General features: G+C 38.2%; 1 protein-coding gene across 1 annotated transcript in view; it reads left to right on the top strand.

The window, feature by feature from the left end:
* Nucleotides 1-27: 27 nt before the first annotated feature.
* Nucleotides 28-13,379, top strand: part of LOC124155193 (probable E3 ubiquitin-protein ligase HECTD2) — a 39,409-nt gene continuing 26,057 nt past the window's right edge. The window contains exons 1-4 of the mRNA XM_046528911.1: nucleotides 28-105; nucleotides 4,561-4,887; nucleotides 8,112-8,273; nucleotides 9,817-10,016. Coding sequence (XP_046384867.1) covers nucleotides 28-105; nucleotides 4,561-4,887; nucleotides 8,112-8,273; nucleotides 9,817-10,016 — 767 coding nt within the window. The remainder of the gene's footprint in view (nucleotides 106-4,560; nucleotides 4,888-8,111; nucleotides 8,274-9,816; nucleotides 10,017-13,379) is intronic.

Here is a 13,379-nt window from a genome sequence, read left to right as displayed (position 1 = left end):
GCGTGGTGGCGCCAGTGAGAGAGACACATGTGGTTGCGGAGGATAAGGAGGTCCGTGAAGCTCAACTTGGACGAGGATGCGAGAAGCGTGAAGGACGAAACCAAGGTATATAGCAAGGGCGTATCAGGCTTCGTGTGGTGGATACTGTGTTGCTCGTGTGTTGGATTCCGACCCAGACGGTTCGGGTTCAAATCCCGGCGGGGAAAGAGATTTTTCAGAATCTGCACGATCCCTTTTTGAGTACTTTTTGAAAGACACTTCAAGTACAAAAATCTCAAAATGCTCGGTTTCAAAAGTTATTCCATCCATCCGTGCCATAAATCAAATTGGCACGCGCTATAATGTGCAGCCAAGGAACGGATTTAAATACGAGTATTCAAAACGGTACATAAATTTTTGAAAATAGAGTTCTCAGATGTTAGCTGAGTGCGTTATTTTTTTCTCCGTGGTCGATTAAATGAAAACTCGAAAAGCAAATTTGAGACGACGATTCAATTACATCTCGAAAAAGTGAGAAGTAATAGTGAGAAAAAAAAAGTTATGAAGCAGCTTCGAAAAAGAAGGCAAAGAAAGACAGCCATTTTCGTTAGGCACACCATGAATGTTTAAATTTTTTCGCACGAAAATAAAGACTATGCTCAAGCTCTTTTTTAACTAATTTTTTTAAATTAATTAACAATAAGTCGAATGACACCATTCGACACATTAGGCTCCAATTTACACTCGACGCTATTCACTTCACTTTCTAATCCCTTTTTAATTACGCTTGCACTCCGTCCGTCGGATGGGACGTTGAGCCGTTGTACCCTTGATGCCTGTCGTAAAGGGCAATCTAATGCCGAGAGTGGGTTTCTGTCACCCTTACTTCCAAGCCCTTCACCAATAGCGCAAATTACCTGAGCTGTCGGTCGCCTCCTCCAAATACCTTAACTTGAGTGGTAATAATCCCACTGAAGCTGATTTACTATTTCCGCAAAATAGGATAGTTCACTCAAACACGAACTCGCAATTCAGTAAACGAATTAGTTATATGGAACGGAAGATGAGTTATTTCAAAGAAATTCAATCTTAACTACTCAGTTAATTTATCGAATATTTAACAGAAAAAAATCGAAGAGCTGCAGTGACGTCATCTGAGTTTTATAGAGAGCAGAATGGATACTTGAGTGTAAGAATATTGAGAATTAATGCAACAAAAAAGTAAAATCAATTAGGCACGGTACCACATATTTGATTCAACAAAACATGAGTAATTACAGTAAAATCTTCTCACATTTTGATGTAATTCAGTGATATTCCATAAAAGGGTCAAATTATACAATTTCATCGAAAATTTATGTGAAGCGATAGTAAAAATGCCTAAACCTATTGCGACTCATTGCTTTACTAAATGATAAGATGGGCTAAATATATGAACTGTATGAATTTTCAAACCTATGGCTAGGCTATAAAGATATTTTTATGCGACTCCAACTCCGTATTGGCAAAGGGAAGTGAATTACATATTGATCGACCAGAGACTTTCTTCCAGAATATAGCGTACGACCACATAAGTTGCTGTTTCATCCTTAGCCCTAATTGGACTTTCAGTTCAACAAGTTAAAAGCAATCGATACATTTATCTTTCACAAACTCACTTTCCGTGGGCCACCACCATTAATAATGAGCGCGATGTTTATTTTACGAAGCCAAATGATTGGCTACAATACATCGCACCGAAGAGATAGAGCAGTTAGTTCGTAGTCATACGAGAGCTCCACCTCTTAGAGATTGTATTACTACTGTATGGCAATAAGTTTTCCATTATGGCTCCACCGGCGACGAAAAAACTGGTGAGTGATTATGTTAATAGGCAACTGTCAACTAGTAATTTGCTGGAAACAAATTGAGGCAAGTTTCCTCAGCTATTTAAACTGACACTCAACTGACAAGACCACTTCCAGAACAGTACCAAGCAACTAATTCTGCTTAATTACTAAATTTCTTCTTTAACTGAAATACTTTAAATGGATTGAATACAGCAAAGACTTAAAGAATTAAATATGCTGGATACGTTGTTACATTGGAAACCCATTCATTGGTACAAACCATATTACCAATTGAGCCCCTAGATCAACTCATTAAAAAAAGAAAGAACAGAAAGACAAAACGAAAATATAGCATTAAAAAAAAGAGAGAGAACAAACCAATCATGATGGGCTCAACTAAAACTTTCATTACAAAGCATCCATAGGTGTATAAATAGCATCAATATGAAGCGGTTGCACCAAATTTCTATTTTAAATTATATTTGAATTATATACAGCAAGGATGAAGTTATTCGTGAAAAAATATTTGGCTTAACCGGGAACCTCATCCTTGGTGCATACAACTCTGCATCCGTGCGCATGACTACGTACAAAGTCACATGTGACATGCAGTGCTTTTCCTCTTTTAAAAATGGCTTTGAGGTGTATGATAACAATCCAGATCCCCAGTCGACTGCGTCGGACGGATCGGCAAAGCAGCTTCACTTGCCTTGCTCCCAAAATGCATCGGGTCAGAATTCAAGCAATACGCTGCGCTGTTGCCCCATCGGGCATCGACTTTTTATTTGCCTCCGCCTTTGGTCCATAAATTACTGCATATGTTGACGGATGCAGCTAGTCAGATACACCGACAGTACTTGAAAATACTCAACGCTTTATGTAAATGTCCCGTAATGCATGTAATGATAATGCCATCAAGACTCTAGGAAATGCATGACTTTACAGTCCACGCGGCAATTTGTGCAATGAGACAAACAGGAAAGTGAAACGCACTATTGAGACGCATGAATTTTTATTCCTCTGCCTTTTTAGGAGCTGACTTCGGCACGCAGGCATAGATTATTTTCTGGGATCGAAGTCCACTGCAGGTGGTTTAGCCCAGCCTTCCCCTTCCCTTGCGCTCAAATAATTCTATTAGCAAGTTGACCACTTCATCATAAGATTTCCACAATTTTGTGACTACGAATTTACAATATAAATTAGTTGTGATTTAAAGGATTTTGTTACAGAACATTAGTATCAGTCGGTTGAACACAGTCATCATTGCGTGAAAACTGAAGAAGTAGAAACTATCGTGTACCTTTAAACTTCGATGAATATAATTACGTTCACTTCCTTCAATCATGCAAGCATCCAAAATCCAATCTTTCTAATTATAGAAAATAAGTAGAAAAGTAAGTTTATATCAACTCCAAAATCAGCCAAACATAGTTTATCGGTTTGCAAAATTAGATTGAGATTTTTCAGGCATAAGATCGGAACAAAAGACAGTAATTTATGGAAAATATGGCTTCCATATGACAATCTGTGCAGCGTAACCCCGAAGTAGCACGAAAAATTTGTACTATTGAAATCCTTACTTGACTCTCTCAATTCTCGATCAAACATGTCTTAATTGTACTGAAACACTCCACGCACATTTAGGAGATTAGCGAGAAAGGAATTCAAAGTCGTTTTCACGAAAATTTTAAAATATTCTTATATCTTATACGTATTCTTCAAATTGTACTTCAACGACTGAAGGTCACAAAAAATAGGTTTTCCCGGCCAACATTCCCAGAAATTTTATTTGAAAATCTACATTTTTACGCTGGCTATCATGGAAGTACCTCGCTATAAGCATTGGAAGGACATAGATTATTGTTGAAAATATATTTAACATTTTGACAAAAACTGATACAACATTAGCTATATCGTTAGAATCAGAATCACGATTAAAACAAAATGGTGGCACGTCACCCTGTTACTTAATGTGTTATAAGCTAATTAATACTATCGATGAATTTAAAACACGGTAGTTACACAGAAAATGGGGAAACCGTGCGTCGCCTCCAACAGCTGGAGCAATGCTAAAAAAAATTATTTGGATTGAATTATTCACACTCTCTGGTCCCTATTTTCGCTGGTTAAAACTCGATGAATTTCGACTGTGATGGCAACAGGGGCGTAGCCAGGACTGTGTGTTGAGAGAGGGGCACGACCCGGTGGGGAAAATGTGAACATTTTCATCTCTATTAATCACATTTTATGCTGTTTTGACACTTAAAATACACAAGTCGCGAAGCTGTTTTGCTAACAAATAATGGTGGAATAGAATTAATTTGATGAAATCTTCTAGGGTTTGGCTCCAGGTAAGGTTGTTTCAGGCCAACGTTTCGGTGAAAAATGTCCTCATCGTAATCAGGGCTAAGACTGACAAATTTTAAAAAACTTAAATTAATAATATATTTTTAAAATTAATAAAAATTACTTTGAATGCAATTCGCGGACTAATGTCCTTAAAGAGTGAGAAGTGTTGTTGCACTAACAATAAATTTGTTTTATATGTTACTATTTTTCTGCTATAATCAATTGGTTTGGGGGACGGGCATGTGCCCCCTCTACACCTATCCCCTGGCTACGCCGCTGGATGGCAAAGCTGTTTTTTTCTAATGACAGAGGCGAAAATAACTGGTTTAGAATTAGCTGTCGTGTGTATACATCCTTAACGTCAAGCGAGTTACCCGTGAGAGTGACCGCTTTCTTTTTCCAGCCCGTGAGGCTTGCACCGGACGCTGTCGATAGCAGCAGAGTGAGTAGGGGGCAGCGGGCGATCGATGTTGAAGGTGCATCGGCGGCCTTGGCTGCTGGCGTGGCGGTGGACGTGCAGCATGGCGAGGTGAGGGCGGGGGAGGGCGGGATGAGCGAAGGTGGGGTGACGGTGCACCACCACCATCATCACCACCACTTCTACCTGCACGGGCAAGGGGGCGGAGGAGGTCCTCCGGGTGGCGGTAGCAAGGGGGCGCTGGCGGAGGACGGCGATGGATCTTCCCGCGGGACGGCCAACGCCAGGTCCGGCCTCCGACTCCCACTCATCGTGAGTCGACCCCATGGTCTCCACTGGACGACCACCCAAATTATTATCAGATACTATTATTTTAATAAATTGAGTTTTTTGCCAAAATTTTTGCCTATTATCTTTTTAACTCATTTTCAATTGAATTCGTTTTTATTTTATTGTTTTTAAAAAACATTGAATAACCTTTCATGCCTTAATGTATCAAATTAATGTTATCATATTCATTCATAGCCCCGATGAGGGTATAAAAATATACCGAAATTTTGGATGAAAATGTTGCATTTAATTCAAAAAGACCAACGCTCCAAGACTCTAATCAACGTATCATATTAATTTGAACAAGTACTGAATGTAGAGACTCGGACTCCGAGTCTCGGAGTCTCAGTGCGAGACTTAGATTGCACAAGATATTAAAACATGTATCTTTCAAAATTACGAGGAGAACATCTTGAGATCCCATTATGTTTATACATCCGACAGTACGATAAAATAAGAGGGATATTCTAATAGTATTTTAACAAATACAGTTTTTTTTAACTATTTATGGTGTAACTGTAAGGGTGAGGTAAATAATAGGTTGATTTGCACAAGAAGGAAGGTTGGCTTAATAACTAATATAAGGGGAATTTAGAGGTGATTGTTATGATGTAACTCATGCAGAAGGGTGATTATGGAATACACACATGAAGTAGAAATGCCGTGAGATTGTCTATCAAAAACCACTTGCGGGAACGTCCAGTTTGCCGAAAGAATAGGTCTTTGCTTTGTTTTCCCCCGGTCAATAAATTAATTTTTTAAATCCTAGATGGAACTGCGTTATCAATTATCTCCGACGCGCACTTTTTAATTTATTTTAATTTAATTTTTTATCGATGGCTGTTTTCATATTTTCATTTACTCCGCCACACGCCTATTGAAGCGGATGGCGGAGTAGAATGCAGAAATAGGATTTACTCGTGAAAATGCCCTGGTAAAAAGGGACGGAAGTCGGACCTCGAAACGTAGCTTCATTAACCATGGATGAGATCACCTATTTGAATTTCGGACAAAAACACATCTTTTTTACTGCATCGGGAAAGAGGAAGACCCTTTAATAACCTGAGGAAATGAAGAATTCTCAGCCGATACCTAAGGGCTATCCACTCCATAGCAACAAAAACATATTATATCGACGCCTTTTTATACCTCATAGCACACTAATACGACACAAAAAACGAGAAATAATTAATATTTACTAATTTCTCTTTAACTACTGATACAAATTACTTTCACTGCAATACTAATAATTTATATCGCCATCATTTTGCTATCTTGTCAGCAAGAAGAAAGAGAAAAGTAACGGACAAGATGTGGAACCAAGTAGAAAGAGCGCTAGGAAATGGGCCTGATGGTTATAGGTTCAAATACCGGGTGGAGCCATCGTACACCCCAACAGGAATTTTCGTCCTCACCTAAATTCGTATTGACACACTGAGTGCATGTGATAAAAATATAGAGAAACAGAGAATCAAAAGGTGAGCCCTTATATCAATGCCTTAATATCCATTCCAAATTATATCCCCAGTATGACTAGCCATATCTAATTAAAAAATTAGTAATCCAACGTTAATTGACTAATTAATAACTTACTATATGTTGATTCGCCTTGTCTGAGTCTGTTGTTTTATTCAGTATTATTTAGTATAATATACTGATCTGCAATTATGCGTTTCACTGTTTGCCACGATGTCGATGACTTGGGGGCAGTTTTGCGGCTATCTCGTTGGGTAAAATAAAATATTTAAATGGATTCTAAATGAAGCTCCTTCATTCCCGTCGACCCCTAAAAGACACCAAAATGGTGCAAAATACCTTTCACCGCCCCCTATCATATTTTGTATTCAAGTGTATTCCGAAAAGAAACCATAACATTTGTTTTTTACAAAAAGAAATAAAACATTTGACATATAACTGGCAAAGGGAAAGAAGTAATGGAGCCGAAATAAAAATTTGGGGTATATAGACTAAATTGTGATTCGCATTAATGTTATCATATACGTCAAACGAGGAACTGTCAAGATAAGGGCTAAATAAGACTAGACGTGCTGTAGATACGTCGAAGTTTATTAGTCTTCATTCGGAACTAGCTGACTCTATTCCATTGAAGCAGTGTCGACCCAGAAATTCTCCATTTGCGAAGAAAGGGGGGCTGTGGAAGCACTTGAAATCCGGGAATTATACCTCCTAGATGGTGCAAGCTAAAAAAGATTGATTAAATATCGAACGATGCCTAATTAAGAGTGTTTTCAAAATTTCATCCTTCCTCACTCCGTTCATCGATTCAAAGGTAGTCAACACTCAACGATGCTTTGTCGTAAAAAAACATAGAAAACCATGTTTATTCTTGTATGTTTCGGAGAGGGAAAAAAGTGTTAATTTCCATTTCTCACGCAAGTAGAACACGAAATCAACTGTCATCCACGAGGACATTAGACTTACGCTCATTAGATAACATACCACGTAAGCGAAAATGCTAAGTAATTACTCGGACTCTTTCGCCTTGTCTTATCGGATTCGAAGTAAAATTTTCAATATCTATGAGCACATTATTACTTCCTTATAAAACTACACTAAAAATGAACAAATTATGTTCATTAGAATATTCAAAAACAAGGAAATAATTGTGTACTTACAGCCACCGAAAATTTTGCTTTGAATCCGATCGGACAAGGGAAAAGGCCTGAATAATTATGTTTTTTAGTACATATATTCAATAGTACAGTCAATATCTATTTTTCCGAAACATGATCATCAAACTCAATTTATGAAATAAATATTACACAGTCGTTTCAAACTTCAGAAAATGCAGCAAAAACGCTTTTTTACTAAACGAAGAAACGCATTTTAAAAGAATCTGAAATGAATTATCGAGCGTTTTCTTTTTTAGATCATATATTCAAAGCAAAATAATAATATTTTATTGAATTTAGACTTTAGCAGCAATCAAAGATAACTAAATTAAACTGTCCTTATAAATGTAAATTTGATTGACGTAACTTAAAAAATTCAAATAACTATGTGATCAAACAGATAATTAATCTTAATCAACAACTTAAAACCGCTTCACGCAATTTATCTCTCATTGAATTATATATTTTATATCACTTCGTGACGCAACATGCGGCAGTGAGCATCTTTTGATACTTGGCTTCATTTAAAATTAAATGTCAATCATAAAATTATAAAAACTTTTCGTCTCACAGGACATTTCTGGGACCAATACTCAAGATAACGATGAGTTTTTGAAAGTCGACAGTTCGCAACGATCCTCCAACAGAATAGCAAACAGAGTTGGATTTTCGGCGTACGGAAGCGGCGGTGTCTTCTCCGGTGCGTCAAATGACATGCTGCCGCCTATACCAAAGGTAATAATAGTTGAGTGACTAGACCGTACACATACTAAATGGGTATTTTATGCACAATTCCTCAAGTTACAAAACTCTTTTAAACAGATAAGCAGCCAAACAACACTTATTCCATTTCAAAATTAAGAGTTGCAATTATGATTGGCATATCATATTTAAGTTCTCCTGGATATACACAATTACTTATACCACCTATTGTAATATAATAGTAATTGTGTATATCCAGGAAAACTTATAATGGAATACCACAAAGTAAAGCAAGAGTTAGTGAATATCAAATTTAATTAACCAAATACCTATCTCCTACAAACTTAAGTGACTTCTAAAAAATACTGCTATTTTGTATAGTTTCTGCATGCTATTTTATTTCTCAATTATTAAAAATTAATAGCAAAAAAGTGTAATGAAATGTTTATGCGTTCCTTCCTTTGACATCAATCATTATATGAAACAACATATGAAACTAAATATATGAACGTTTCCTCTATTCTTTAAAAACTGCTGATAATACCAATAAAAGCACTTAAGAGGATAAAACTACAAAAAATACAGGAACTAAAGACGGATGGTTAAACAAAAAGTACTCATTCGTTGTTCGATATAACAGTAGTCATTCGACTTAGAGCTTTTCTCGCCAGTCGATGAAAATATCCATTACGGCCTGGTTACACGATACATTGGCCCCTTGCACACACACCGATTTTGGACGGCCGATATTTTACCGGCGAAGCGCTGCTTGCACACACGCCGGATTTTTACCGGTCAAACGATAAGTTGCTATGTTTTTGAGCCGGCGCCGGCGATTCACAGTGACAATGGCCGGCAGCTAACCGGCATTTTGCCGGTGCCAGCACGTGGTCGGTACGTGTGCAAGCTCCAATGCTCTCCCATTGTTCACTATTGGAATGTGGACGGCCGATTTTTTACCGGCCGTTCAAAATCGATGTGTGTGCAAGGGGCCTAACACTTACGGGTTAATGTCTAAATGTATGAACGCGAGAATGAACGCAAAATGCACCGTGTAACCACCCAACTTGTGCGAATGCATGCACAAAAATAGAACGTTCTAATTTGGTTCATGCATTCGCACATGTTCCGTTTCGGTCCACCAAAATCATTCACGGAAACGTACATTAGCTTGAACGTTTTAATGTACCTTGTAACCAGGCCTTTAGAAGAGCATATTTTGGAATTGTGATGGGTTTCATTTCCTTCGCCTACCAGCAGAAAAATGCTAAGACGACGTATCGATTGTTCTATTTTTCTGAATTATTACCAGTATGAAGCATAAGCTATATCATCTTGGAATTTTCAAGGTACATATATTAATTGTAGTCGGTGTTAGTCTGTATCTCGAATACAAAAATTCCACCAGGATAATAATGAGGGCAAACTTTTAGATTTGAGATTCAGGTATATCTTGACAAGGTCTTGCCCTATATATACCCCGAAAATGTCATGTTTATAGCGAATTTTTTTAACAACAACTACCTGAAAACAACGAGCGAGAGTGATACACAAATATTTAAATCGATCTTTCCAGAACGCGGATGGCCGTCTGGTGACATTGAGACCACCCGAGCACACGATATCCCGAGGCTCCTCTACTTCTAGAGAACTGTGCACCCCGATGGCCTATAAAGTGGACATGTGGGACGATGAGGAAGATGTAACGACGAGACTGGAAGGGAGCCGAAGGAAGCACCATTACCCCAAGAGGGGACAGACGAGGGAACGATTCCTGTAAGCCATTGCAAATAGTACTTATTACTGATAAGCCCCTAATGCCGATTTACACGATAGTAAATCCATTATAAGACCTGATATGCCAGCTGGTGAAGAATGTTGATGGAGATCAATTTAGAGACTTCCGCGTGAACGGTGATAGCAAGAATAATCTCGTATTCATACCGAACTGCTGACACCAATTATATGGATTTTTAACGCGTGGTTGTAGGCCCAACCATCCCCTAGGAGGAGCAAATTTCCTACTCCGTCTGGAAGCGAGCCCGCGACCTTTAGCAGGCACAGATATTACCCTCTCCCAAAGAGACAAGCATGAAATACACATTAATTGTAATTGGTAAATTATAAGAAGAGTAAGAGTGAAGGGACGCCTCATGAAAACCTTATTAAGAAGACGGAGCATCCTTATAGGCCAAGGCCTTATGAAGGCAATCATCGAGCGGCAAGTAGGTGTCAAAAACGGAAAATGAAGACCTCGAATGAAGTATATGGAAGAGGTAAAGAAGGATGTGAAAGAGAAGAAATAGGTACGTAGGTATGAAAATATTAGCTGATAGAAAAATTGAGTGGAGAGTTGCGTCAAATCAATCTTAGGAATTTCTCCTATTCCTTCTTTATATAAACGACATTGGCGAAGTAATACACAGTAAGTTACGATTATTTGCAGACGACGCTGTAGTTTACAGAGAAATCCCCTCCATCAAAGATAGAGATGAACTAACGAATGACCTTGCTGCTATCTAAGCGTGGTGCGATGCATGGCAGTTAGAATTAAATTTGAAAGAATGCGTCGCAATGAATTTTTGGAAGAAGAATAACTTCCTACAACGTAACTATATAATTCGGGGCACCCAATTATAGGAAGTTGAATCCGTGAAATATCTAGGAGTAAAACTCAATAATGATCTATCGTGGAATAAACATATTCGAGAAATAACCGGTCAAGCTAATCGTAAAATGGGTTTTGTTAAAAAAAATATTAGGAAAGTGCGACGACAAAGTGAGAGAAATTAGCTACTTTTCCCTCGTTAGACCACATTTGGAATACGCTACCAGTGTTTGGGACCCTCATGAAAAAGGCTTAATAACAGAGTTAGAACGCGTGCAGAGAAGAGCTGCCAGGTATGTGAAAGGACGTTACGATAGTCTTGTTAATGTAACTGACCTCTTAGATAAACTCGGATGGGAATCTCTGTCGGACCGTAGATTGAAAAATAGAAACCTTTCACATAAATTCAAGAGAAGTGTCTTTTCTAACGAAGTTAGCCATATCTTACGGACGCCAACATACTACGGAAGATCAGATCATATAAAAAAATAAGAAAGACTGTAGAATAGATACATTCAGTATGTCTTTTTTTCCACGATCAATAAGAGATTATAACGTCAGCGATATAACTCATAAATAGATCAGATGACTTGTAACATAATGCATGTCTCTTAATTTTATTATTATTTCTAACAGCGTATGGTAGTATAATTTTTTAGTATGCGTGACGTTTTTTAGACTATGTGGTGTGCATGTGGGAGTCCAATTGCATGCTGCATGCTGGTGATTGATCATCCCCTGCCAAAGACCCTCGAGGTGGCTCGCAGGGTATTATGTAGATCTAGATGAATGTTGGATCTCGACAAAATTTCCATGACAATCGGAGAACCTGGATCGCTGAGAGGTTTGGACAGCGGAAAAGGGACCGCCAGTTCGTTCGATTCCAGTTACGGAGCAATTTCTTCCCGTGGCTGCAAAATAAGAATATGCCCACCGTCCACGCGATTCGGAAGGTTCATAATTAATCACATTCGTCGAAAAGCGCGTCTCTTGCACTTGCATGAGGTTGCGCTTTCATTGAAGTCTGTTCTCCAACCGCTCGCACCATGGACCATGGTAAATTTTCCGTGGTAATCAAGGAAGTGGGACATCGTATTGCTTTTCGCGTTAGCCTGGAACACCAGAGGTCCGTGATTTCAACCCTGGTTCAGAGGATGTTTTAATGGTAATTAATGTGAATAGATAATTACCTACGAATGGATACCAAAGCGTTTCAAGCAATCCTAGAAGGTTTGAACCAATCATTTACGGTGTGCTTCCGGAGGAGTACTGATGTCTATCCCAATCAAACTCACAGAATAGCATCGCTTGAAAACGGGAATTTCTATACTTGATCACAAGTTCAGTAGTATTTTCTTGTTATTTTGTGCTGGAGATTCTATCCCACAGCCTTACAGAGCATCTATTTCCTGAATGGACACACATTTTATGAAGTGTTATGAATCAACTCTAGACTCCAAATTCATCATTTTTGGGGTTCTTTTATTTGATGTGATTGGAATTTTTAAAAACTGCGGCAGGGTATTTATGGCGTAAATTTAATTTTTTTATCTAGAATGATAGGTAGGGAAAAATAATCCTGGGACCCAACGCTATCGCATGCAGAACTGAATGTTTACTTTGGCCTCACGATACCTGATGCATGATCTATTTCCAAGAGTAATTAGATATGCAACTGCCCAAAACAGTGGCTCTTGTATTTTTCAGTACCGACGTATGATTGTTCCTTGAATCGTAGAAGTTAAAAGGTAGAACCTAATTTAAAGGTTTGATTATATTTTCACATATACGTCTGAAAATATTGTAAACTGCCCATGTATCAATGAATAGGCGAGTACTTCTGGTTCCGACCTCAAAATCGCATGCTTATCATCCTTTTTGGTATGCTTCTTTCAGCTCACATGAGACAGGCATGGCGGTAGGCTCCACGGGGTCATCTAGGCAGTACAATCATACGTAGCATGATAGCTCAAAAAATCCTGCAAGTGTTGCAATAAGTGTCTAAGCCTTTTAATGCCATAAATTAAAATAGATCATACGTTATTTATTTAAATTACATCATCCCAAAAGGTATGGAATTTATTTTAATAATTGAGTGGAATATTGACGCTGATTTTCAAAGTTAGCGCCGCGTAAAGTGCATATATATACAAAAGGGAATCGGAATGGATAATAAAAACATTAAATCTTGAAATTCTATATGGAATTAGATTAATGCTTCCCACTGTATGCAGCAGAGATAATATCAGACGATAGAGCTTAAGTTAAACAGTGGAACATACAAATTGAACTGAAGACGCATATGAGTCCGGTGTATCACACTTTTGGTCATCAGAACCTTGCCAAACACCCATTAACTCTCATTGTCAGTTACGAAGGTAAAGCACCACTTCGAAATCCCTCATTAGTACACATACTAAGAAGTTTTATGCTAGTGTTCCTGACATTTGGTTGATGTCACGTAATGCTTTGTTTCTATGCGCATAACGATCGATACTTCCGTTTACATCACGACAAATGGCCCGTTGGAA

Source organism: Ischnura elegans, chromosome 3, assembly GCF_921293095.1.
Source record: "Ischnura elegans chromosome 3, ioIscEleg1.1, whole genome shotgun sequence".
NCBI lineage: Eukaryota > Metazoa > Arthropoda > Insecta > Odonata > Coenagrionidae > Ischnura > Ischnura elegans.
The sequence above is the reverse complement of the archived record's forward strand: the minus strand, read 5'-3'. Positions and strand labels throughout refer to the sequence as shown.